Raw genomic sequence first — 24854 nt, 5'->3', positions numbered from 1 at the left:
TGGACACAAACAATTAAAAACAATAAACAAACACAGTATTAACAGGGTGTTCTGAGCTTTATTTTGGTTGTATCAATTAGCCAAAAAAAACTGCACAATAATTCTGTGGTGTAAAAAAAAATGAAAATGCACACACAAATAACTATCAAGGTCATTATTTAAGCTAATAAATATAAAACTGGTTCACTATAAAACGTTGCCTCTAAGGTGTATGATCCTTCCTAAAACTCCATAGCTTGAGGGTAAGAGCAGTGGGTGAGCTGGTTATAGTGGTTAGTCCTACAGGTTACTGGTTGTATCCCTGACAGATGTTCAGAGTGTCTCTCAGCATCAGGTCGCGCAGGCGCCACAGTGCATCCGCCATGGTGGTGTGGGCTCCTTTGCTCTTCAGCCAGTGAGCTGGCAGCCGGCTCTCCTGCTCTTTGGTCAGGTGAGCGTCACGCCTCTGAGCTGTGATGGGAACACGGGGGTAATTTATCAGGTGAAATATTTTTACTTATATAAGCTGCAGTTTCTCCCCTTTTTTTATAAGCACACAAAAACAAGAGACGCTTCAACTTATCATGTTTTTTCAAATCTAAAAATATCATGTTGGGGAAATCTGTGGTATAATGTGACATTTCATCACTATCAATATTACATCCACAAGAACACTTCGACACACGCTGTAGATGAGAAGACAGTTTAAGGAACACTACCTTTGAGTGTTTGGTCCCACTTGCTGACAGTGTTAGACTCTGAATTCAAGCCCTCAATGTACTTTAGGTAGGCCTCTGAGTGGAGCACTCTCTGGGTCTTTGGTGGTGGAGCCACAAACATGGGAGTGGTGGGCTGTAGGTGTGAGGGCTGGCCTAACTGGCCCTGTCCTGGATATGGTGGAGGAGCGTGTGGTCCTGGGCTGAACATCCCAGGCTGAAATCAAACAATGAGAATATACTTTTTAGAATGTGGACAATATGTGGAATATTGAATCTTACAAATAACATTCTGTATGTAATACGTATGTATGTTATATCCATCAGTAGCCCTTTGTACACAGAGTATGCTCTATAGGATCGCTACAGAGTCCCTTCCTTATTTCGCCTTTGCCTTTTTTTGCATCAGTGCGCTCCGGTGTGTGATTATAGATAGCATGCCAGCATCCCAGAAGCAAAAAAGGCTTGATAGGCGTGATGTTTATTGTTTAACACAACAGCGTCTGCCTCAGGCGCCACACATCGTCAGCAGCACTTTCTAAACAATTGCAATGGCAAAACGCGGCAATAACAATCATTTAACATCCATTATATGTGAGTTAGTTGCTAACTGCTGTTAGCTGCTTTTTACATCTCCTGTGGTGGAGAGGCACACATTGACACCTCATCAAACATCACACCCGTCCTGCTGACTGTCCTTTTTACACAGACGCCGTTTCAGGGCTGTTTCTACCTGCCTACTTAAAGGCCCAGTGTGTAAAATGGGTTGAAAACAGTGACATCAGTGGTCAAATTCTAGATTGCAGGGATCACTCGCTCACCCCTCCCGTCAGGTAAATGACGGTGGCCTCGTAGGGACAAAAAGCCTTGCACACAAGTTCTTCAGGAGTAGGTCTATCTAGCGACGAGGTGAATGTTTATTTAGAAATCTAAACCATGTTATGATATTGTAATGAATCCCTCACGAGCAGGAGACCAGAGGAGTGTTCGGGAAAAAGGCCTGTTTATTTGAGCACTCCAAAAACTCTGGTAACACTCCAGGGGGTAAAAGACTCCGTCCCAAACTCTGACTCTTCTAGCGTAACAGACACACTTCATAACTTTACACACATACTCGTTTACCATACCGAGTGGGGACCCCCTCCCCTCTCTGCTCCACCAATCTCCAGCCCGCACACTGACTGACAGCGTAGCCTGTAAACAGAGCTCAGCTGTTTATTTAGCCTAGCAATATCTCTGGACTATAGTAGCTGCAATGGACAACTTTGAACGCAATTTTGAAGAGTTTCTTGTAGCGGACACAGACCCAGAGCCATACCTGTTTGAGCCGGAGCATACAGATGAGGAACTCCATGTGTTTGATGCTGAGCAGGCGAGAAGAGAGGCTGAATGCACAGAATGGGATTCGGTGCTACTGCTACCATCGTTGGGGAGATATCACCAGGAGGAAAAGCGCCGCAGAGAGTGCATCACAAGGAGTGAAGTTGCGTCTTCTTTTCCTCGCAGATGACGGTTTGGGTTCATTCTCTCCTGTTGCATGTTAAGTGTGGTCCATTCGCAAACTTTATAACTAAAAAACTTTTCACTACTCTATCGACGAACTACTAACACTCTCTGCTTTTTCCTCCTCCTTCTTCCTTCCTTCCGCTGTCTTCGTTGGTTCATTTATACACGCGAAACGTGTTCTCTGGCTGGCTGGATTGTCCGCTCGGTCTGCCGTACATACATGGCGGCGCAAGATGGCGACCTCTCTAAAGTAAGGCCCTTGCTATATATATATATATATATAAGCATAATTATAAGGCTACGAAAACCAAACGAATTTTATTTTATAGCGATTATACACTTATATAAACATATTAATGGGTAGAATATTCAGATTCAGATTCAGGCTGACAATAAACCATGCCAAATATTACACACTGGCCCTTTAAAGGCAAGACAACTCTGTCTCCCCATTCTGCATCCACACTTTTATACAGAACTGAGAGACGGCATAACAGCACAATAATCCCGCCTTGAACAGGCAGTGTAAAATGGGCTAGTGAAAACACAGTGGCTGCATGACTTTATCACATATAAAAGTTGAAAAGTATGCAAAGTCAATACTGTCTCGACTGAGGCTCTCACCTGTTGCATAAAGTTTCCTTGGCCTGGACTTCCTGCCATGCCATTCATACCAGTGCCCATCATACCTGTTAAATGACAACATTTAGTTTCTGTGCATGTAGAAACTGTTGTGTACTCATGCTGGTTTGCTTTATGTTAAGAACTAACCCTAACCCTAAAAGAACGTTTCAAAATGACTTGTGAAAATGTTAGTGTTTGACTATCAGTTGGATGTTAGTGACTTGGTTTGTTTTCGCATGCATTATATCTGTAAATGTGTATATGGATCTTGTACATTTTAGGTGTGGCATGTGAGTGTACTCTGAGAGAGGTTGTTGAAGACCAGAAAGCTTTGACTGCTCAGTGAGAAGATAAGGCAGTGCAGCCTGTGAACCAGGTAAACCCCTCCAGCAGGAGAGACACGACTGGGTGTGACCGAGCAGGTGTGGCTAGAAACAGTGGCCCTTACCCTGATGAGGCATGCCAGGGTACCCGGGCATACCTTGCTGGAGATGGTGAAGAGGCATCCCTGCAGGGTGAGGTGACATTGTTGCCACGCTCAACAAGCCCTCATGGGGGCCCTGCATGGGCATGTAAGGTGGGCCGTAAGCTCCCATCATGCCTTGGGGAAGAGGGCAAGGAGAGGACAACAACATATCCATGCATAAGTGACATGCAGCTGACTCTATGATAACATGCACTACTACTGCACACACACACTGGCCCCTTTCACACATGCACCTTAAGCTGTAAACGCTCTGGCAATTTAATGATTGCTCAGGACGATTTAGACATTTACAAATGCGTAGTCTTACTCACAGGATGTAGAATGTGCATATAAGCACATCTGCCAGATGGAATTTCTTCTCCCTTTTCCGCTACCTGCATGTTACTGTTTTCAAAATCTCTGTCGCTTCCTAAACCTAGTCTTGCACTGCCAGACCAACTTTCACACTTTGTTTGGACAACCTCCAAGCACTCAACACGATAAAACTTCTTTCGATGTCTGATGTGGCGTTTTCTTTTTGCAGGAACTTAGCCATTTTAATGCCAGGCAAGAGAGTCCTGCTGTAGTGGAGCAAGGGGTGGATCTGAAACAAACCCAGGTACACTATCAGCAGACAGCCTGTCACTCAAAACGGCCATGGCCTTATTATCATGTGTAACTTAAAGCCTTAACAAAATGTAAAAGGGACATTAGCTATAGTGACCAAAAACTGTTTTCTGTACCAGGCTGTAAACATGTTCATTTCAGCTGTGAAGCTAGGCTTTTTAACATGGGGGTCAATGGGCTGGAGTAGGCCTCAAGTGGCCATTACAGGAACTGCAGTTTTTGAGCCCCAGCTGTTGCCACTTGGGCTCACCTCCATATGTACAAATGCTCCACCAACATAGGTTCCATCCCCACACTATTTTGCAAGGGCGCAGCCACTGCATCCTAGGCTTAGCACCGCACAAGAAAATTCTGATTGGTTTAAAAAAATACAAACGATCCAGAGCGTTTTTTCCGCTTAGTGTGGAATTATGAAGGTTTCAACCAGACTTTTTCCCGGCGCTGGTAGAGTGCTAAAGCAAAGTGTAGAGATAGGTCTGGCTATGGAAGACTAACAACTGTGTTCATACAACTCTGTTGGGGACAGGAAGCCTGCAAATTGTTATAATCTTCTTACCTAATCATGGTTTTACATAGCCACCAAGCAAACTGTTTATTCTATAATGAACTGCGATATAATTTCGATATGACTTAAATCAATCATCTGAGTAGGCTCTGAAACTTCAGTACTGCCATCTTCCATGGTATAATTCTTTCTAACGTTCGCTTGTTGTTCAGCTGTGCTTACAGACAAACTTTCATATCCTGTACTGTCATGGAAAGGTGACGCTGACTTTTGCAGTATTAGAGATTAACAAAAACCACTACCTCAGCCAACTAACCAGCCCTAATAATCCCAGAGGTTCAGTGTGTGAAAGGGGCAGACAATACAAATGGGTCTGAGAATGTTAGCAGGCAAAACAAGCATGGAAGTTAAATGAAATTTAAAAAAAAAAAAAGTTATTCATTGTTAAAAAAATCATGCAGTCAATGTCATGCACTTTCAGATATGGAGCTAGTGATAATACATACAACAATATGAAACAGCAGCAAAAGAAGAAAATTGTTGTTGCTTCAAGAATGTAGTTTTGAGATTAAAAATAAAAAGTTTCAAATGGTTAGAAAATTAAAAGCATTACAGTTTTTAACAGTCCAGCCTCATTTCCCTGCTGCTTGCTGCCAAACACTCGTGCTGTCTCTGAGAGGGGTTACCTGACACAGGTGTCATGGTCTGGTTTATCATTCCCATAGTGCTAGGCGAAGGAACCATCCCCATCAGTGCCCCTACGGGGGTACCTGCTCTAGGGGACGCTTGCTTCTGGGCCGGTCTCTCGCGCTCTTGTTGATCCACTATTTTGGCTGCACGTTCTGAAACAAACAAATACTTCCTATTTTGGCCTCAGTTCACATAAGAGAACTTTCACACCCACATATTTCTTCTTCTCACCTTCATAATCCGCTTTCTTGGTAGCCTCGAGGTTCCTCCACTCAGTGCCCACGAGCCGACTCAGCTCCCCGAAAGAGTAGTCTGGGTGTCGAGCTTTGATGACTGCTCGCATTTCACTGCTGAACAATATATAGCCACTCATGTTGATCTTCCTCTTGGCTCCTTCCTTCTTAGATAAGCCCTTCACTTTAGGAGTGGACTTCATGAAAAAACAAAGATTCAGGTTAAAAAAACAAACTGGTGGTCATTTTAGTGTTCCCAACAAATCAAAACTCATGTTAAGTTTTTGTTTTTTAAGTTTTTATAGAGCATTTTCTGGCCTAACAATGACAAAAAAGTCACTTTGTAGGAATTCTTAATGGCATTTTCAAATTTGTCATTTTCTGGAAAACGATTAAAATAAATGTTTACGACTCATCCTGCACTTAGGGGTGTTTACCAATTTTGCATGAAAGGCTTTCCCAAATGTTAAGGTCCCTCCTCCATATCTATAAATTCTGCCAGTTATCAACCAGCATAAAGGACCTACAAGCTACCTTGCAGTTGTGGGTTGTCGATGTGTTTTTGGCTGTTCTAACTCCTACAATCTTTTCCCCTTTCCTCTCATCCCTTAGTTAAAGATTCTATACATGAAATTTTGAACATTAATACAGCAGCAAACAACTATGTGCCACCCCATTGGCAAGCTAATTCCCACTCTGCACCACTCACTGCCAGGAAAGTGGCACCACTCAGTTACTGCCACCATGGGTCAGGACAGTGTCATCTGAGCAGCGTTTTCACCCACCCTCTGGTTCCCCCCAAGGTTGCCCCCATTAACACTGAAAGCTGTCAGCACTGTCTAGCACTCCTTGCCACTACCATTTTGGCTTAGCCACCTCCATGTTTGCTTGTGACGTCAGATTGGCTGCTGTACAAAGTTACCACACATTATCATGGACAAAATTTTCCGTGACTTTTAAAGGACCTATAAAAAAAATTCAGAGACCCTTAACATATAAAGTGAACAGAACTGTACAGCATACTTTACTCCAAATGTTAATTATGGTATGGAATGAATTTAATACTTTCTACTTTCTTCATCCACACTTTAAATCCTTCAAACTGCCTTCAAACTACGGGCACAGTCATACTAGACTCACTGTACATCAGTCTGGCAATGACTTTCAAGCATGAGGGAAAACGATGATATTATCACTGTATTCCTAATGAATTTTGATTATAAACTCATTTCTTGATGCAAATATGAAAAACAGTGTGGGAACATAAGAATGTAGGCATACACCTTTTAAGCCTTGGATGTGGATATGGAAGGTCATCTACAGAAAATTACTGTAACAATTAATTTCATTACACAAAACAGACTTCCACGACTTTTTCAGGTTTTCCATGACTGTGGGAACCCTGACTTTAAATGCCAATCACTACCCATGACAAGTCCCTCCCTAGCTTCCTGTTTTTACAGGAAACATGCAAACAGCTCTTTGCTAGCTGTTAAATGTTAACCTTAATATTAGTAGCAGGAGTTTAAAGCCTTTGGACATAAGATTTGCACTTCTTAAGTTAAGGTCTTTGGAGGAAGTGTGGGTACCTGAGTGGGAATGTATGGCATGTTGTCCATATCGCTTGCAAGAGGGGTTTGCATTTGAGGCATGGAAGGCGTCTGTGGAGCCTCCTCATCGTCGTCCATTTCTTCCATATCATCATCTGCATCCTCCATATCAGCCAGTTTCACCTCAAGCTCAGCGATCTTCTTGTCCAAAATGGGTGAAGCTTCCTTCTGTGGCACTATCAACTTCCTACATAAGATAACCAGCACAAGAGAATACAAACACAAAATTTAGACTGGGCAAGAAACTGTAGAGCTTTGAATCAGAAACTCTGCTCGACTGACTAACCTGAAATAGAAGATCTCATCCTCGACCACTTTGGAAGAGTACGAGAAGCGTTTCAGACCCTTGAACTTTTTCATCTGCTTCTCCGTGTCGATGTAGCGGCTCTCGCACAGCAGGACATCTTCTTCTGAAACCTCCGTAGGTCTGCATGACAGGTAGTCCTTAAAGGAGGACACCATACACTTGCCTGGAGAGCAGACAAGAAGGATAAAACTTAATTTATAAGGAGGTTTACGAATAACTTAAGATTGCATGTATTGTAAGAGGTAAAGTAGAAAATTATACACTTCTTAATACAACTTGCATTACAACGTGTGTGTGTAGTAGGGAGATCCACCGCAGAGATGGCGTCTGGTTAGCTTAACTTAGCTGTAGCCTTATATTTAGCAGATGGATATACAAGAGATCAATGGTATCATTGTTTTTAGTAACGCTTTTCCCACAACGATGTGTTAACACAACTTATCAAAGCAGTACCTATGACACAGGTAATGGGCAAGGTCTCCTCCAGATGGCTCAGAAACACTTCTCTCTTGTAGAACATTTTCGTGGGTTCGTGCTCCGTTTCCTCGGGATGAATGAAGATGGGTCCAAAGAAGAAAGTGGTCCCATTCTGCACCCACAGCTTCTCCATCCTGCAGCCAATTCAAGGAAGACACGTTAACAATAGTCAATAACTATGTAGCACCAGTGTCACATAAGAGGCCTTCTTACAATAGGGAGGCAAAATATACTTTCACCCACCTGGCAACCCGGGGCTTTGACAGACCATGTGACTGGATGTAAACACAGTCTCCCACTTTAAACCACATGTTGTTGTAGCGTAACTGCTCATAGTGCTGACAGTCAGGCTCGGCTCCGCTCATCTCCATCAGGACATCCTCTCTTTCCTAAACGAATAAGCGTGGATACATAGAAGACTCAGGTGTTTGTTTATACAATGACAAACTTTCAAACTTGACACTAACTACGCTTTTGCTGCTCTGGTCCTTGTCAAGACATGCCTGCTACCAGTCTGTGAGATAATGAATCCCCTGTAGTCAGCAGACCGACAGTGTGTTCTTGCCTGGCGTCGTTATATTGTAGATTTTATTTTATTTTCTTTTTTATTTAGGCCTGGCTCCAGCCTTACACTGACGTAGACTAGGGGGTCAGTGTCCTGATTCTGGAGGTCTTTTGGGACTCAGCCAAAGGTAGCTCAATACTGAAATCTGGTATCACCCTATTATCTGCACCTATAATTTGTCTTGTGTCCTTGAATTTGCTCCTACGATGACCCATTTCCCATAAAAGTAAAATTAAGAAAGCTCACAAGAACTATGAGGCCTTATTTAGAGCAAATTCCTATTGTAAAGTAGACAATCTATCTTAACTTTAGGCTGGAAATGATAAAAAAAAATTACAACATATTACGTTTTTGTCGTGTCCCAACAGTAGAAAACACAGTGTGACCTCACCTTCTCCACAAAACTGCCACTCCCTGCATATGAAATCGTCAGTTTGTCCTGGTCAGGCTTGGCAAACATGGAAGCAACACGGACGACTGGCAATGGCACCTCCCGAGGGACCAACTTCACAGAGCTCGTGGGCATGGCCCATATCTTGATCTTCTTGAACGACTTGTTCCTGGCAGCGTAGCGGGATTCGCAGATGTACACGTCCTCTGGTCTGTAGCCCTCAGGCTGCATTTTGAAATAATCCTGCAGATGCGAGGGGAAAAAAGCCATCATTAGGTGAACAGATCCTTGTATCAAACTATTTTTTTAATATGGTTCCAGTTTCTGTAGACTAGAGGGTCTTACCTTCACAAACAGGACCACACATTTGCCCAGAACTTTGCTGATGGAGGCTTTGTTGTAGTAGTCGCTCTTGAAGACCTCCTTTTCCAGAAACTTGCGTGTTGCCAGGTGGAAGGTTTCACTTGGCCTGTAGAACCAGCAGCCGTAGAGCCACTTCTCACCTTCACACACAGGCCATTAACAAATAATCAATACAAGAAAGTTGCAAAACTCTCAGTACTTACAGTGTAAAATAACAAGCATCTAAAGGTAGTTTAAAGTTCTTGAAATAATTCTGCCTATTGATTTTGTTTGAGTGTGTCATAAAAAGGTACGTATGCGGTTCATGACAGTATGATTTTTGTACCATTTGTATACTAATGAATTTGCCAAAAAAACTGATGAGTGTTACCTGCTTCATCCTCCCACAGGCGTTCAATACAGACAATGTGTGGCTTCAGGTTCGGCTCTGACGGCTCCACATAGACAAAGTCCCCCACATGGTAGGTGCTGTTCTCAAAGCTGCAGTCCTGACTGTACACACGCTCCGACTCAGACTCTGACCGCCACGCCTCCCCTGGCAGATCCTCGGCTTTCTCACCCTCTGTAAGTGACAATTAATTATTTCATATTAATACCCCACCAACATACTCCTCATACCTGTTTACTGTATAGGTTGTACCGGAAGTTCACACACACCTTTGTTTTCCTCCTCCTCTTCCTCCATCTTCAGCTTATCCTCCTCAATCTCTTTGGGAATCTTCTCCCTCTTTTCCTGCTCCACGTCGCTGTGCAGGTGTTTTGTCGTGTAGTTGAGCGCAGACGACAGCAGTATCTCTCCATTCTTGCATAGCTCATCCCTGATCTTAATGAAAAACTGTTGTAGTTCCACTGAATCCTCAAATATCTCTGAGTCGGTCCTGCAAACGCAACAAAGACATTACATAAACACTTGTGAACACAGTTTAGCTGTTTGATAAGGAATCATATAATCTAAATTATGTTTGTAACAGTAAAATAAGGACAAAGCTAAAACAATCTCAATCAGTGGATGATGGATGTTAATCGTTAATTTGTATTATTTTATTTTCTATTTACTCAACATTTGTAGTAAGGACTGTTAAGAGGTAACTGTAAAGGACCTTTTCAGCTGCATTTTGAGAATATATAAAATTGGATAAAACATTTTCCCCTCTAGGTTCATAACAACTTTTTTGAAAATTTTATGCAATTGTAGAGTGGTAAATATGTTGATGTCATGCATAAGATGTAAAATGTTAGTGGCCCGATCATGTAAAAACCTTTTTTTACTTACTGTTTCAGTGCAAGATGAATTAAATGGCTTATTATTTGTCTACAGATTGGACACAGTGAACATTTCACTTGATATCACTTCAAACAGCTACATGGCACCCTTTAAAGAAAAGCTGATATACCTGTGTAGCCTCCGTGCCTTCTCCAGCACTTCAAACATGTGTTCCTGGAAGACGTCCAGTCTCCTGTAGCGGCCACGGTCCACATTCACCCTGATGACATCAAAGTTAAGTGGCGGTTTCTCTGGAGCGGCTGGATCCACAGCGGGGATCTCAGCCAGCGAGTCGCTGTAGCATCGGCCCTCTTCATCCTGGTGGCCCAGTACGGACACAAACAGGTTCCTGATCAGCTCTCGCACCAGAGGTCCCACAGCAGGAGGCCCGGAGTCCTCGCCTCCCTCCTGCTGCTTGCGCGTCTCCAGCAGCACCCGGTGCAACACCAGAGCATCCCGATAGATCAGAGACTCCGGCTCATTATAAATGCAGGCATTGTTGAACATGAGAGCAAAGTCCTCCACCAGGGCTTCAACGTCTTGGTAACGGCCGGCCGCCATATGGCTTCGCAGGCGCTCCATATCCACGGGTCTCTTGATGGTGGCATAGTAGTCAGGTAGCTCGGCACGAGATGGCAGACGAAGGAAGATTGTGCTCAGGCGCCGACCTCGACGGTCGGTGAAGTTTCGCACAGCATCGTACAGCTCATTTAGCCTCTGCTGGAGAGGGGTGAGGTATTTGGACTTCTTTGGAGAAACGCCACTCTTTCCTAGATAAAGAAATTACATATAGATATAAATAAAAATATTGGACATAATTAAAAAATCTAAATCAATTATTATACCATGATGAAATGACTGAAATCTTATAGGCGCACTTGAAGATTAAAAAACACATTTGAGGAAAACATTGGCAAGGATGTAAAGTGTATCCGATTTTTAATAAATAAGCTAAAACATGATAACTCACTTAGTTTCAGTTTGGGAGATCCCACGTCTTCTTCTTCAGGCAGAGGTCCCAACTCCTTACGCTTATCCTTCAGTATCTTCTCCAGAATATCAGCATCATTATACACCTGCATGAACACCCCCCCAAAATTGGTAGTATCAACCAAATACCTCATGCTTAGATTGTTTTGCATTCAACAACAGCAAAGATTAATGTTGCATATTTTATTCACCTGAGATCCCTCCTCATTGTAATGCCGAGCGTTTCGGAACATCAGCTTCATGTCCTCCATCAGAGCTTCCTCTGTCGCGTAGCGTTCGTTGCGGATGTTGTGCTCAATGGTCTTCAGGTCCATTGGTTCGAGGATGACTTTGTAGTAGTCGGGGTAGTCTTTCTTGGATGGTTTGACCATAAACAGATCGCAAAGACGGCGATTGGTGGCCGCTTCCCGGGCCTCAATCACAGCAGCGTATAGGGCTTTCATTCGGTTCTTCTTGACATTTTTCTTGTGGCTTAATAAGAATCAAACAGAATACTGAAGAGCTTGGATGGCAGCACATGCAAAACAAGGTTTCAGGAGTGATGCATTTGTTACAGATTCTTCGTACTTAATAAAATAGGCGATAGATCTACAATTCAAGTAAAAAAAAAAAAAAATCTGAAAAACTTGTATACCTTTTCCTCTTGACGCTCCCTGCATCAGATGACAGAATGCTGTCTCCATCCTCATCGTCTCTCCTCAGAAGTTCCCTCTTTTTCGCCTGTAATAATCACAGACCGATTAACATACCTCAATGGACAATTACACTCACTGAGCTATTTCTGCAAGATGCTTCATTGTCTCTTTCATATTACGGGCTCATTTCTTTCTTGCTTGGCCTAACTAGAATGAAAACATCTCCCCGCATAACCTTACATAAATTTAAAAAACCAAACAAACAAAAAAAAAAAACACAGCAGATGTCCTTACCTGCAAGAGCTGCTGAAGCCTAATGGCCCGTTTGTAAATGCTTGAGTTAGGCATGTTGTAGCGCTTTGCATTCTCAAACATCAGAGTGAGGTCAGTCTCCATCTGCTCCACAGTTTCATACTCGCAGTTCTTCATCTTTGCCCTAAAAAAAATAACTAAAGGTTATCATGGATTTAAATTACTCTTTAAAACAAGAAAAAAAGAGTTTTAACAAATAAAACCCATCGCTAACGTTTTAAAATCTGTCATTCTACCTCTCAACTGAATCTACTGAATGACCATTCCTTACCTGATCTGCTGCAGAGAAATGGGCTGCTTGATCTGCTGATAATAGTCAGGATATTCCCTGCGAGACGGCAGCTGCTGGAAAGGTTCAGAGAAGACCTGGCCCTGGTTGTTCCTGGCACCTCTCACAGCTTCATACAGCTGAAAGATCGGGTTGTTCATCTCCATACTAGAACTCTGACTCTCAGCCTCTGACTCTCCCTCGTCGTAGCACACAGAGCCTGTAAACATTTACACAGTGGGTGAACTGTTATTTTTTTAAAGACGACCAAAAGATAAATTTCTTCTCTGCCTAAAGTGCTGATGCTGACCAGAGAGCACAGGGTCATCCTCACTCTCCGAGCCATACTGAAGAGCTACGCTGACGCCAGAAAGTCGATCCCCTTGGCCAGACCTGCGATTTCTGAACAGTTACAGTAATGAAACACAACATGCAGATCTTAAAAGAATCTGTTTTCTGTTAGGGAATAATTTACTATTTGGGCCAAAAATGATACACCAAAAACTTTTCAACTGTTGTTTCATACCTGATGCGAACACTAGATTTAGTGGGTTCAGCGTGTTCAAGTTCAGTCTTCCGCTGGATAAAAACCTTCTTTATGGTGTTAGCATCCTATACAGTACAAAAGAGAACAATCGTTAATATTTGGGATATTACATCTTATAAAATAGAAAATTAAGAGAAAGAGTTTACCTTGAAAACCTGAGATCCTGGTTCATTGTACGTTTTGGCATTTTTGGCCATCAGGTCAACGTCCTTGGCCATTGCATTGACACTTTTATAGAATCCAATCTATGGAAATAATAAAAATTAGTGCATACAAAAATAAGACACCATGATGTTCAAAAATCTGTGATTTTTAAGATGAATGATGCATGACAAAGCAATACGTCAATACCTGTATTCTTTGAGCGATCGTTCTCAGATCTATTGGCTCCTTTATAATGGCATAGTAGTCTGGGTAATGCTAGGAAAGACAGGCGGATCTGTAAATGTCAAGAAGTATAACAACTTCAGGAGCATCAATCCAAAGACTTTTTAAGGACTTACCACTTTGGAAGGCAATTTCTGGAACAGTTCACTGACCATACGCCCTGAGGGATCAGCATGTGACACTATGGCCTCCAAGAGTTGCTCTAACACCTCCTTCAAATTGCCAGTTGGGGTCTAAAAGATGCATAAATGAGTTCTCCTGTAGCGTAATGGTCCTTGTTACAACAATAACAAAGTTCCATAAAAATATATATTAACCTACTTAAAGGGAAACTTCTGTCGTTTTAACGTGGGCCGTATCTTCTCATGTTTTTGTGTCTAAGTGACTAATAGAGACAGCAGTTTTTTAAATTGGTCCAGGACTGAGAGAGCGCTGTGGTCGCAGTGGCAAAACTGTAATCCCTACAGGCAATAGTGCATCATCAGGTGTCTGACAACATTACAGAGAGGACCCTTTGGATGAAATAAACATTTTTCCTTATGTTTTTCTGATCTGGTCTATTTATTAGTGTGTGTAACTAAATCTTGCTCAAGAAGAAGTCTTGTTCTGAAATCCTGAAGACTTTTCTAGATTGTTGAAACCAACTAAATATTCAGCCATGACTTTGAAAATCTTTTAAATAACTTTTAATGGTGCACAATTGCCCAGAGGGATTATATTACAGTCTGTTTTGTCATAGTGGTCTCTCTCAATGATGGACCAGTTAAAAAACTGTTGTCTCAATTAGTCACTTAGACACAAAAACATAAGAAAATTGGGTCCAGGTTAAAAAATACCAAAGTTCCTATTTGGTACAAAAACACCTCCAACATGTACATGTTTAATTTTTTATGATGTTACACGCCTAAATAACTTACCTCATCTTCAACTGACATTCCTGGAGTATCCATCATATCATCAGCATCTTCATCATCCTCATCTCCATCCCCAGGCTGCACAAACTCATTCCTTGTTTGCAAATATACCTCCCATAGCTTGCATGCAGCTTGATACTCCTCAGAGTCACTCTGAGTTGTTGAACATGATAAGAAATAGAGATTTAAAGATATATCTTAATTGTCTTATTACACTATATTACAGTGACAAAAAATACTGAACTAATACTTTCCTTCTCCCTACCTTGTAGAATGATTTGGCATTGTTGAACATGAGCTGGAAATCTGCGGTAAGCTGCTCCACATCATTATAATCTTCTGACTTAAGTTTATACTGAATTTTAGTCATGTCAATTGGCTGGGCCACCACTTCATAATAATCAGGCAGATTCCTGGAAAAGAACAAGAGCGATCAGGCATCACTATAATCTCCTTATGTCTTCTTAGACCCACCCACTGCTCAGACTGTCAAATCTTAATATATGTTAAGTTGTTAGTGGTTAACTGTAAGGGGTATCTTGGACATGTCTACTCACAAATTGTCCCGGTATTTCCTGTTTTAAGCTTTACTTGGATATTTCTATTACAGTACCTTCTCTTTGGTACCCTTAGGAAAACTTCACAAAGTTGCCTCCCTTGGTCATCCTTGTGGTCCCTGACAGCGTTGAACAACTCATGGCATACGGCGATCTGGAGGGAACAAGCAATCAAAATCAAAGTGTTTACTGATTGAACTACATGGATGAATCTGAGCTAACTATATAGAAGAAAATATTGTTATTTTAAACTTGATTAAAACACATAAAGCCTGATGCAAATAAACCATACAATAAATCGAGTTTACCGTATCTACAGGAGGAACACTGGAGATTCTTTTTCTTTTCCTGCCACTTCCAGGTGTAGAGGAGGTATCATCCAGGTCGCCCCCTCCACTGACACTGCTGGAGGGTGAAGTGGCTCTTCTTCTTTTGGAGCTCGCTGACATCGCTGGCTGATTAATAACAACAGGCTAGCCCGCTAGCTACATAAATGAAATAAAGGTAAAAGTTACAGTGGGGTTTGGCCCAATTATCACACGGTAAATTTAAATAAAATAAGAACACAAGTCGTTCATCCCGCTATTCACAACAAGGCTTAAACTGTAACAAGAGCAAACTTAGCTGTTAGCATTAGCCCCGCTTGTATGTATGAAACAAAGCAAACGGCTGTTAGCATGTTATCACTGCTTGCTTTCCGCTTTCCGAACAACACAGTCAAGCTAAATATTCTAAAGTTACCAGAAAGCACGTACAAACTGGGATAAATACACAAAAATATTGCATTTCAATAACATAGCTCACCCAAAACTCAGCAAAGTTTGCCGTAGTTCCCTGAGCAAAAATGTGTAGCGGCTAGCTGGCTAGCTAGTGTTGTTTGAAAACTCCAGCCCGGAAGTTGAGGTTGTATTGTGTTTGTGTGTGAGGAAGGAGAGCGCCACCTGAGGCAGTACTGCCCCCCTCAGTGTAGGAGAAGTACTGCACCCAAGACTATGTACCAGCCATGGACAATAGATAGACAATAAACAGTAGAAATAAATGTTTAATTGTATTGCTAATATCAGTAGACCTACGAGAGTAATTAGAGGGGCATAGAAATACATCAAGACATTAAGAAAACATTAAAACATAGATTTGCTCCCATTCCAACAATTCAGGGAGACATGAACTGAGAGCCAGGACCGGTGCAGCGAAAATGTGAAAGGGCAGAATAAATAAGAGGGTGTTTATGTGGAGTAAATCACACAGTTCCCCATAGGCAAAAGAGCTTTGCTCAGTCTTGAGGAGGTGGACATGTGTATTTACAGGAATAATTTATACTGCAATGTTGCCTCTATTAGAAATAAGATATTACTGACATTTGAAGAAAAGTGGTTCGAAAACATTCTGTCAATGCCAAAATTTAGGCGAGTGCATATAAAGTTCAGCCCTTAATCATAATGTCTCGTTTATCTAGAAGCCAAAGATCATTAGTTGCACAACTGAGAGCTGGTATTCTTATTCTGGCCATTAAGGTTGGGTAATTCAAGTATATTTAGGAGGAAAACAGAATGTGTGAGTTGTGTAATATGGGTGAAGTGGAAAGTCAGTCTCATTTTCTTTAATACAGTACACACTATGATGACTTAAGAGAGTTAATGTTCCATGAAATGGCTCTTCCAAACCCTGACATTTTAATGCTGATGTGTTTAAGTGTGCCTTTTTTTTCACAAAGCCTGTAAAAGAAGGCAAAGTTCTTTAATTAGCCCTTATGTTTGATTTTATTCTACACAATAAGTGTCACTGTGAGGGATCCATGAACTCTGTCTTACACAGTGATGATGTAAGGATGCTTTTGCTGCTTTGTTCCACTTTCTTTTCTCTCAGTGTTGTCTAAAAATATGTATGTTGGACTCTGATCTTGGCTTGTTTGATTTTATGTTGTCTTGACACAATGATAAAAAAATGCATTCACTCATTCATTAAAATTGCACTAAAATAACAATAAAAGCAAGTAGATAAAATAACTTTTGTATCTAAGCCTCAGTAAATACAAATGTGTTAAGCCTGATTTAAATTAGATGAAAGTATTAGCACATCTCAGGTATTCAGGAAGCTAGTCCCACATGTGTGGAGCACACAGACTAAAAGTTACCTCACCTTGCTTAGTTTTGATCCTGGCAATGCAGAGTAAAACTGTTCCAGATGACTTGATGGGTCTGGATACTTCGTAATGTACAGCTGAATCAAATATGTAGTTAGGCTGAAGAATATTTAAGGCTTTACAGGCAATTAATAGTATTTTAAAATCTATCCTTTCACACATGGAGAGCCAGTGCAGTGATTCAAGGACCCGTGTAATGTCCTCCACTTTTTTGGTGTTAGTGAAGACTCTGGCAGTAATACACTGGATGAGCTGCAGCTGATTAATTATTTTATTAAGACCAGTGAAAACGCCATTACAGTAGTCTCCTTTAATTTTTGCTCTGTTTTTATTTTGTAACTGAATTTGTTCAATCCACGTATTGAGCAAAAATTAGGTACTGTAGTCATGCGGTGACACCAATATGTTAAGTTTTGTGTTATCTGCATAACTATGGTGGGAGATATTATAATATTCAGTAATATGAGCAAAGGGGGGCATGTAGATGTTGAATAGAAGAGGCCAAGAACAATAACTATTGTTTATAAAAGGATTTCCAAAAATAAATTCACAAAGTGTTAAAAGAAAAAAAAAGCATTAACCTTTGTGGAGCAAGAGGCGTTGCTAACTGCGAAAGGAACACGCAGGTGTTTGTGGTTCATGAGGATTCTGATGAAGTGCAGAGTGAAATATGTTGCACATATCAGTACTTAATAAAGAATTTTTGATCATATATTTTATAGACTGAGTGTGCGGTCACTACCTCAAACATTTCTGTTTTTCAGACAGCAAGTTTCTAAAGTACTTAATAGACATAACAACAATTAAAAACATAGGGGAAAAAAATATATTTACATAATAAATGTAGTTCACTGAACAAACGAGAAAAAAAAGAATGAAATGTGAGCGTAAAACTATTACTGAAAGCCAATTTGAAAAAAAGTCATTCCTAGTTTTGAAATAAGACAGTGTTTTAGTTTAATAGTCTTTTTATCATTGATAGTCATACTTTTACTTATGCAGAAAATGTGGTAATTGTGCAGGTTTATGGTAGTTAGATGACTCTGGGAGTGACTTAAATGTTGTGTAATTGTTAAACACCTCTTCAAACCTTTGACTAATTTTAAACCCATCTGCATTTCTGTGTGCAAATGGGGTCAGAGCTCAGATGTTGGGCCTCACTGTCTGATGATGACATTTTTATATCTGCAGGAGCAGTTTATGGGTTTGACCATGGTCCAAAAATAATGATCAGATGGATGTGTTACCAGCACATATACTTAGAGTGAGAGACTTATCTGTGTATGCTGATCAGTGGCTGGAGCATGTTATATGAATACAGAGCACATTTGAAGTGTTGTTAGAGTGTGTACACAGTCTATGAATCTTATGTTCAAGTGTCATGTTCAAGTCGAGTTCCAGTATTGTATTAAAACGTGTTTATCTACATCTAAGCGACCTGTCTACAAATGCACCTGTTAAAGATGAACACAATTAAAGTCAAAAGCTGCTTTTGGCTGTCTGCTTGGAGAGTGGGATGAGGGGTCGGATGGTTCAGGGACTGATCTGCTGTTTTGTTTGCAGCATGATGTAACACCGTCCTTCAACATATACCACATTCAAGTTAACTGGTGTGTAGCAGAACACAAAGAACACAAGATTTATATTAAAATAAGATTCTTCATCAGTGTCTTCTGTTTGATTACACCTTGTGATGCACACATGTGGACAATAATATACGTCCTCAGAAAAGGTAGGGAAAATACCAGGAACACCTAACAATGTGTTGCAACCATAGACTGTATAATCGTGTCAGCGTGGGTTTTCCTTCTCTGGCTTCCTCCCACAGTCCAAAGCCAGTGTCAGCTGGGATAGGCTCCAGCCCCCCCATGACCCTGTACCAGGACAAGTGGGTTTGTAGCATTAGTGTGTGCCAAGAGTCTGCACACCATTGGACAGTTATCAGTACCGGCTAAATTTCAGCAGCAAGAGCAGCATATCCATCACTACGACCACATGGCCACATGGAGATTGATAAGACAGAGATCATATTGTGATTATTTCTGTCCATGCAGGCAATTATTTATCAGCTAGGAAAGCTACCATGGGTTTTGTCCTGAAGGCGGACATCGCTGTTTCTTTTATTAGCTGACAATTCTGTGGTTGCTGCCGCTGGCTGACACATTCAACTCCAGTTAAACGGCTTTCCCGGCACTCGCTCTGATATATTAAGGGGGTGCACCGAAATGGAGTGGACCCAGCAGTTATGAATAGTGAGTGAATGAATGAAAATGCAAACAGGTGAGGTATGTAAAAATTCACAGCCCCTACAGCTGTCAAGAATGGGGAAATTAGCTATAGGGACTAAAACTATTTTTGTACCAAACATTTATTTCTGCTGTAAAGTTGGACATTTTCAAGGTGCTGTATGTAACTCTGGAGAAAAAGAGTCGATTGTTGAGTCTCATTTCCAGGTCATTAAATAGGCTGTTAGCACTTTCAGTTGGTAGTCAGAGCAACCCAAAGCCTTGGTAGCCTATTTGATGTAACAAAGTCAATGTACATTTGTAGTATGAAGTACTATAATTACACAAAATTTGTTTCAGTTGTTATTACCTGACACGCTTAGGCCTCCATAGTCAATACGTGGAATGTTTGATACTCAGTTTCTGTACCCCTACGTTCACCTTTGGGGGTACCCCACCTATAAAGGGGTGTGTCCTGCCTTACCACTTCTCTTTTGCTGTTGTACTCCATGGGAGAGCTAAGCAACATTGCTCTTGTAGTAATTTCCGTGCTTTAGTGCTGTTAAACTATGTTTATGAGGTCAGTTTATGCTAACATATTCCCGTGTCACGTAATTTGTGGAGGGGCTCGAGTTAATATGGTTGTAGTAGATGGAGGATTTTGTTTTTACCTTCTGCTGTCCAGGTATGTTTTCTGTTTTTTACTAAATTGAATGTAACATGGCTGCCCCTTTTGCTGTTGTACTCCATGGAGGAGGGGCTCAAGTTATATGGTTGTAACTGACGGAGGATTTTGTTTTTACCTCTTGTTGTCAGAGCTGTCAGAAGTAAACAGAGATCACCTCCCAAGATATCCATGGTCTGGACCTATCAACACAACGCAGACATCACTAGAGTCTCCGGTTACAGGTGTCTGTGGGGATTGATTCAGTTTTGGAGCCAGCCTCTAGAGGCCATTAGAGGAAATGCAGTTTTTTTTTTTTTGCACTTCCGCAGTGGCTTAATTATTGTTCAGCCCTTAAGGGTGGGCACCCTTGGGTTGAGACACAGATAACTAAGCAACAAACACTTCCTTTGAACTGACTGTTAAACTTTTTATATGGCTGTCAGTGAGATGGTGAATACACCTCCACCTTTAGTCCTATTTTCTGTTGTTGCTTGTCCACACCCTGTAGCTTACAATAGATGTCATTAGCCTGGCACACCTGTGATGGGCCCTGAGAGCTGTGATAGCCAACGTCCAGGTGGACTTTGGGAAAGTCCCGTGAGTGTGACGCTGTGAGAGAGTGGAGCAGGGCGTTGCCTCATGATTAGAAATCAGAGCTTTAATTCACTGCAAGTGTACATCAGGCCTTTGGGTGTAAAATGCATGAGTCTTCCCTCACTGTGCAGCATGTATGTTAGTATGAATTTACAGAATTTCATTTTACACAGGAAGCTTGTGAGTGCTTTGTCAGTGCTGTAATGATATATTATCCACAGTGACACGTTCTGCCTGTTTTGCAAAGCCTTTAAAAATTGTCTGCATGCCCTGCATACTCTGCCACAGCAGGAGCGATATCATCGAGACGCTTTTCAACGAGCAGATGCACAAGAAAGCTGTTCGCATGTAACAGACGGTGGCTCGACTATCATAAGTGAATCGCAGATCACGTTGTTAAGAGAACAGTAAGTGATTTTCTGCTGCACTACGTCCACAGACGTCTGGTTTTCTTGACGTCAGGAGAAGTCTGAGCGGACCCAGCGCTGCGCACAAGCACAGCAACCACATCGCTCCCAGAGGGAAGGAGAACACACCACAGCCACAGATCGCCATTTAGGTATGTGTGTTTTCTCAGTCACATTTCCACCGAAACGCATCATCAATCGTGTAGTTTGTCTTTGGGTAATAACACTTGTAAAGCTTCTTTTTCTGTGCGCCTCCGTGTCGCATGTCTGCAACCTCCTGATTTAACCCAAAGATGCTGTCTTCCTTTGACTGCCATACCCTTGAGCGCTGCAGTACGGTTCGCACACCCACACCGCCTTTTCTCTCTGTAACCTACTTGCATGATCACACCACGAATATTTTACTAATTCCCAGTATTTCAGTCGTGTTGCACCGGCAAAACCTTTTAATTCCCATTCACCCTGCTTGCCATTCACGCCCTGCAGCCTTAACGCAGAGCAGGTTGCCAAATGTTTCTCAGTGGAATAACTTACACTTTCCATTTCTCCTCAGCTCGTGACTTGTATTTGCTTTTGTGCTCTTTCTCAGAGCAACCCTAATTGTTTCAAGCATCAGATGTTAAATATAGCACAGGTCCCCCCAGCTGGTATCTGCCTCTACTGACCATGCGTTTGTTTTTGCGACGGCGCACGGTCCCTTCCTTGCGACTGTCTCTGCTGCACTGTTGTTTGCCCTACTTTCTCTTATTTGTTGCTATTTATTGTTGGCCCGTCCGGTTGTCAGCAAAGTAGGCTGTGGTTGTTGTGGGTTGTAGCTTTTTTGGGGGGGAGTAGTAGTCATATCCTCTCATCAGTGTGCATGGTTATTTTTGTCTTGATGTATTCATGTTTCTGCTCTTATTCATTTATTATCATTCATAGCATTTTGCTTCAGTGGTGTAGTGGTGGTAGATGATGTGGATGTATTACTAGGAGAAGAAAGAGGGTATACTCTCCTATATATTCCAATGGCTTTTTGGCTGATAGGCACAATAAATGGCCAGAAAAATAAGTGTGTATACCCTCCACTACACCACTGTTTTTCTTAATTATACACAAGTTTTCTCTCTGATTTATCCTGTAATTTGTCATTCATAGCATTTTGCTTCAGTGGTGTAGTGGTGGTAGATGAGGTGGGTGTATTACTAGGAGAAGAAAGAGGGTATTCTCTCCTATATATTCCAATGGCTTTTTGGATGATAGGCACAATAAATAGCCAGAAAAATAGGTGTGTATACCCTCCGCTTACACCACTGTTTTGCTTAACTTTACCCAAGTTTTCTCTCTGAATTATCCTGTAAATTGTCATTCATAGTATTGTGCTTCAGTGGTGTAGTGGTGGTACATGAGGTGGGTATATTAGTAGGAGAAGAAAGAGGGTATACTCTCCTATATATTCTCCAATATATTCCAATGGCTTTTTGGCTGATAGGTCCTGTAAATGGCCAGAAAAATTAGTGTGTATACCCTCCGCTACACCACTGTTTTGCTTAAAGTTTCCTCTCTGATTTATCCTGTAATTTGTCATTCATAGCATTTTGCTCCAGTGGTGTAGTGGTGGTAGATGAGGTGGGTTTATTACTAGGAGAAGAAAGTGGGTTTACTGCCCCATATATTCCAATGTTTTTTTTTTGGCTGATTGGCACTGTAAATGGCCAGAAAAATAGGTGTGTATAGCCTCCACTACACCACTGTTTTGCTCACCCTTGTATTAATTTTCTCTCTGATTTATCCTCTGTTTTGTCTTTAAAAATTAAGACACTGCAGTACAGTCCAGGCCTACAGCTCCATTGTCTTCTTTTACTTTGATTTGACATTTCAGCTTATTATCAGCCATCATGCATATAAAAAGAAGCCACCGACTTGTCTTCTTTTCATCGAGCCCAATCAAACCTGCTGCAATAACCAGAGCACTTCATCAGGAAAATCAATGGTTTATTTAATGGCTGAAGGTTTTATGCAACAATCAGTCAGCCAAACTGTAATGGACGTATTAAACTGATACCGAAGCCGGCTATGTCGCAGTCTAAATACTCCTAAGTACATTATACAGTGCAAGAGTGCCCATTGATTGTAGTGTCACATTTCAGGTCTCATCTGTTATTTCCCCACTGTGTGCTGGAATGAAGTTTGCAATGGAGATGGCATCAGAAAGTGGTTAAAATGGCACTACAACATGATACAACACTGTGGTGCCTTTGAGTAAATTGCTCTCTTAAACATGTATTTTTCATTTAAAATAATTTGTGCAATCAGTATATATAAATCATTGAGCGACTGAACACATTCCTCCTGATCAGACTTTTATCTGGATGTGATTACACACACAGTGGCTCAAAACTCAAAGGTCCAGTGAGTAAGATTTAGAGAGTTTATTGACAGAAATGGAATATGATATAACAAGAATGTTTTCTTTAGTGTGGTATCACCTGATGATAAGAATTGTGTTGTTGTTACCTTAGAGCAGTGGTTCCCAACTGGTGGGCCACAGTCCAAAAGTGGGTGGTGGGTCCATTCTGAATGGACCGTAGGTGACTCAAAAACATGTCAAGTTTGTAAAAAAAAACACACTTTATTTGTAAGTACAGTGAATTTACAGCACAGAGATTTTATTTTGAAGTGCCATTTCCTGCTGTAGAGTGAGTGACTAACGGCCAACTACTTGACAGAGATGGCAAACTAGCTTGATAGCATGACCAAGCACAAGTATGACGCTGAATATAATAAACTGTGTGGACCTTTAACTCTTGACGAAGGAGAAATCTGGACCCTGTGCCTGAACCAGTTGGGAACCACTGTCTTAGAGTGGGCCATTCACTTCAACGGAGATCACCATGTTCTGCCGCCATGTTTCTAGAGTAGCCCAGAATGGACAGACCTAATACTGGCTCTGGACAGGGTCATTTGCGTTTTTGTGTCGGCCACCATAATTTGCAACCCCTTCATGACGAGTGTCAGAAAAACAAAGATTTCTTTTTTTTTTTTTTTTTACATAAAACTTATTTATTTGGTATTTTAACAAACATGCCATTCAACATGCCAAACAGCATCGGAGAAACACTGATTTGTAACATGAAACTGCTTTATTCAGTATTTATACCAGTTTTAATCACCTGCCCCATTTGTTTCAGAGAGGAAGAGACCTCTGTGGATAATCTGGCGTCCAGTTAAAACCTCCTGAACAATGAACACTAAAGGAAATCTAAACAGGAGAAGTTTCAGCTGGTTGCAGTCTGCAGTCCTCACCACTAGATGCCACTAAATCCCCCTCATCTTACACACTGATCCTTTAATTGTGCATGTTCCGAGTCTATTCACTGATTTTTCTGTTTTTTATTCTGTTCTTGCCTTATAGCTGTAGTGTGGCGAATCCGATCAGCATTGTAGGATGCCTCTTGGAGAGGATGGAAATGGATGGAAAAAGAAGACATCAGACATCAAAGAACATTATGACTTCAAAGAAGTGCTGGGAACGTAAGTTGTACTGGTAGTTTACTGCTGTTGTCAGGGCACTGCACCAGTGGCCCCAGATCCTCAAGGGCCCTAAACACCTCAGCTTGTGTCAGTTAGGAGAGGTGCAATGCTCTTGAATTTTTCAAATATAATTTTACCTCCATCGCAATGGTTCAGTTTCCTCCATTGTGTGGAGGTGACAGCAGAAGTCTCAGCTGTGAACGCCCCGAAGCCTCAGAAAATGAATCCATCTGCATAGCTAGATACTAAAATAAGTATTCTTATATGTGACTTCAATGAAGTGACCCACATTAAAAAAGCACAGTTCACCCCAAAATCAAAGATACACATTTTCCTCTTACCTGTAGAGCTATTTTTTTTTGGTGTGGGTTG

At 41.4% G+C, this 24854-nt stretch overlaps 2 protein-coding genes across 7 annotated transcripts in view; one reads left to right on the top strand and one right to left on the bottom strand.

The window, feature by feature from the left end:
- Nucleotides 1-38: 38 nt before the first annotated feature.
- On the bottom strand, nt 39-15840 carry pbrm1l (polybromo 1, like). Of its 6 annotated transcripts, none has more exons than XM_033627665.2 (30): nt 15738-15840; nt 15242-15418; nt 14990-15087; nt 14642-14789; nt 14380-14529; nt 13579-13695; nt 13427-13495; nt 13222-13320; nt 13055-13140; nt 12839-12930; nt 12532-12748; nt 12243-12384; nt 11948-12033; nt 11505-11784; nt 11294-11399; nt 10454-11093; nt 9717-9937; nt 9430-9621; nt 9042-9199; nt 8697-8939; nt 7984-8129; nt 7717-7874; nt 7243-7426; nt 6936-7143; nt 5345-5543; nt 5110-5265; nt 3274-3426; nt 2826-2890; nt 699-912; nt 39-450 (listed from the first exon to the last, which is right to left on the bottom strand). In XM_033627665.2, exons 2-30 carry the CDS (start codon nt 15380-15382, stop codon nt 287-289), a joined length of 4932 nt encoding a protein of 1643 aa, XP_033483556.1. In that variant the 5' UTR covers nt 15383-15418; nt 15738-15840; the 3' UTR covers nt 39-286. The 6 variants fall into 6 exon arrangements, with proteins under 6 accessions (XP_033483556.1, XP_033483558.1, XP_033483559.1 ...); XM_033627667.2 differs by having other exon boundaries at nt 3307-3426; XM_033627668.2 differs by having other exon boundaries at nt 5194-5265.
- A 5144-nt stretch (nt 15841-20984) lies between these two features.
- camk1a (calcium/calmodulin-dependent protein kinase Ia) overlaps nt 20985-24854 on the top strand; it is a 29272-nt gene continuing 25402 nt past the window's right edge. Inside the window, exons 1-2 of the mRNA XM_033627625.2 lie at nt 20985-21121; nt 24364-24482. Of these exons, the coding sequence (XP_033483516.1) occupies nt 24397-24482 (86 nt within the window). The 5' untranslated portion in view covers nt 20985-21121; nt 24364-24396. The remainder of the gene's footprint in view (nt 21122-24363; nt 24483-24854) is intronic.

The sequence above is a fragment of the Epinephelus lanceolatus genome, chromosome 1 (assembly GCF_041903045.1).
Source record: "Epinephelus lanceolatus isolate andai-2023 chromosome 1, ASM4190304v1, whole genome shotgun sequence".
NCBI classification, from domain to species: domain Eukaryota; kingdom Metazoa; phylum Chordata; class Actinopteri; order Perciformes; family Serranidae; genus Epinephelus; species Epinephelus lanceolatus.
Note: the sequence above shows the minus strand (reverse complement) of the source record. Positions and strands in the feature narration are given on the sequence as shown.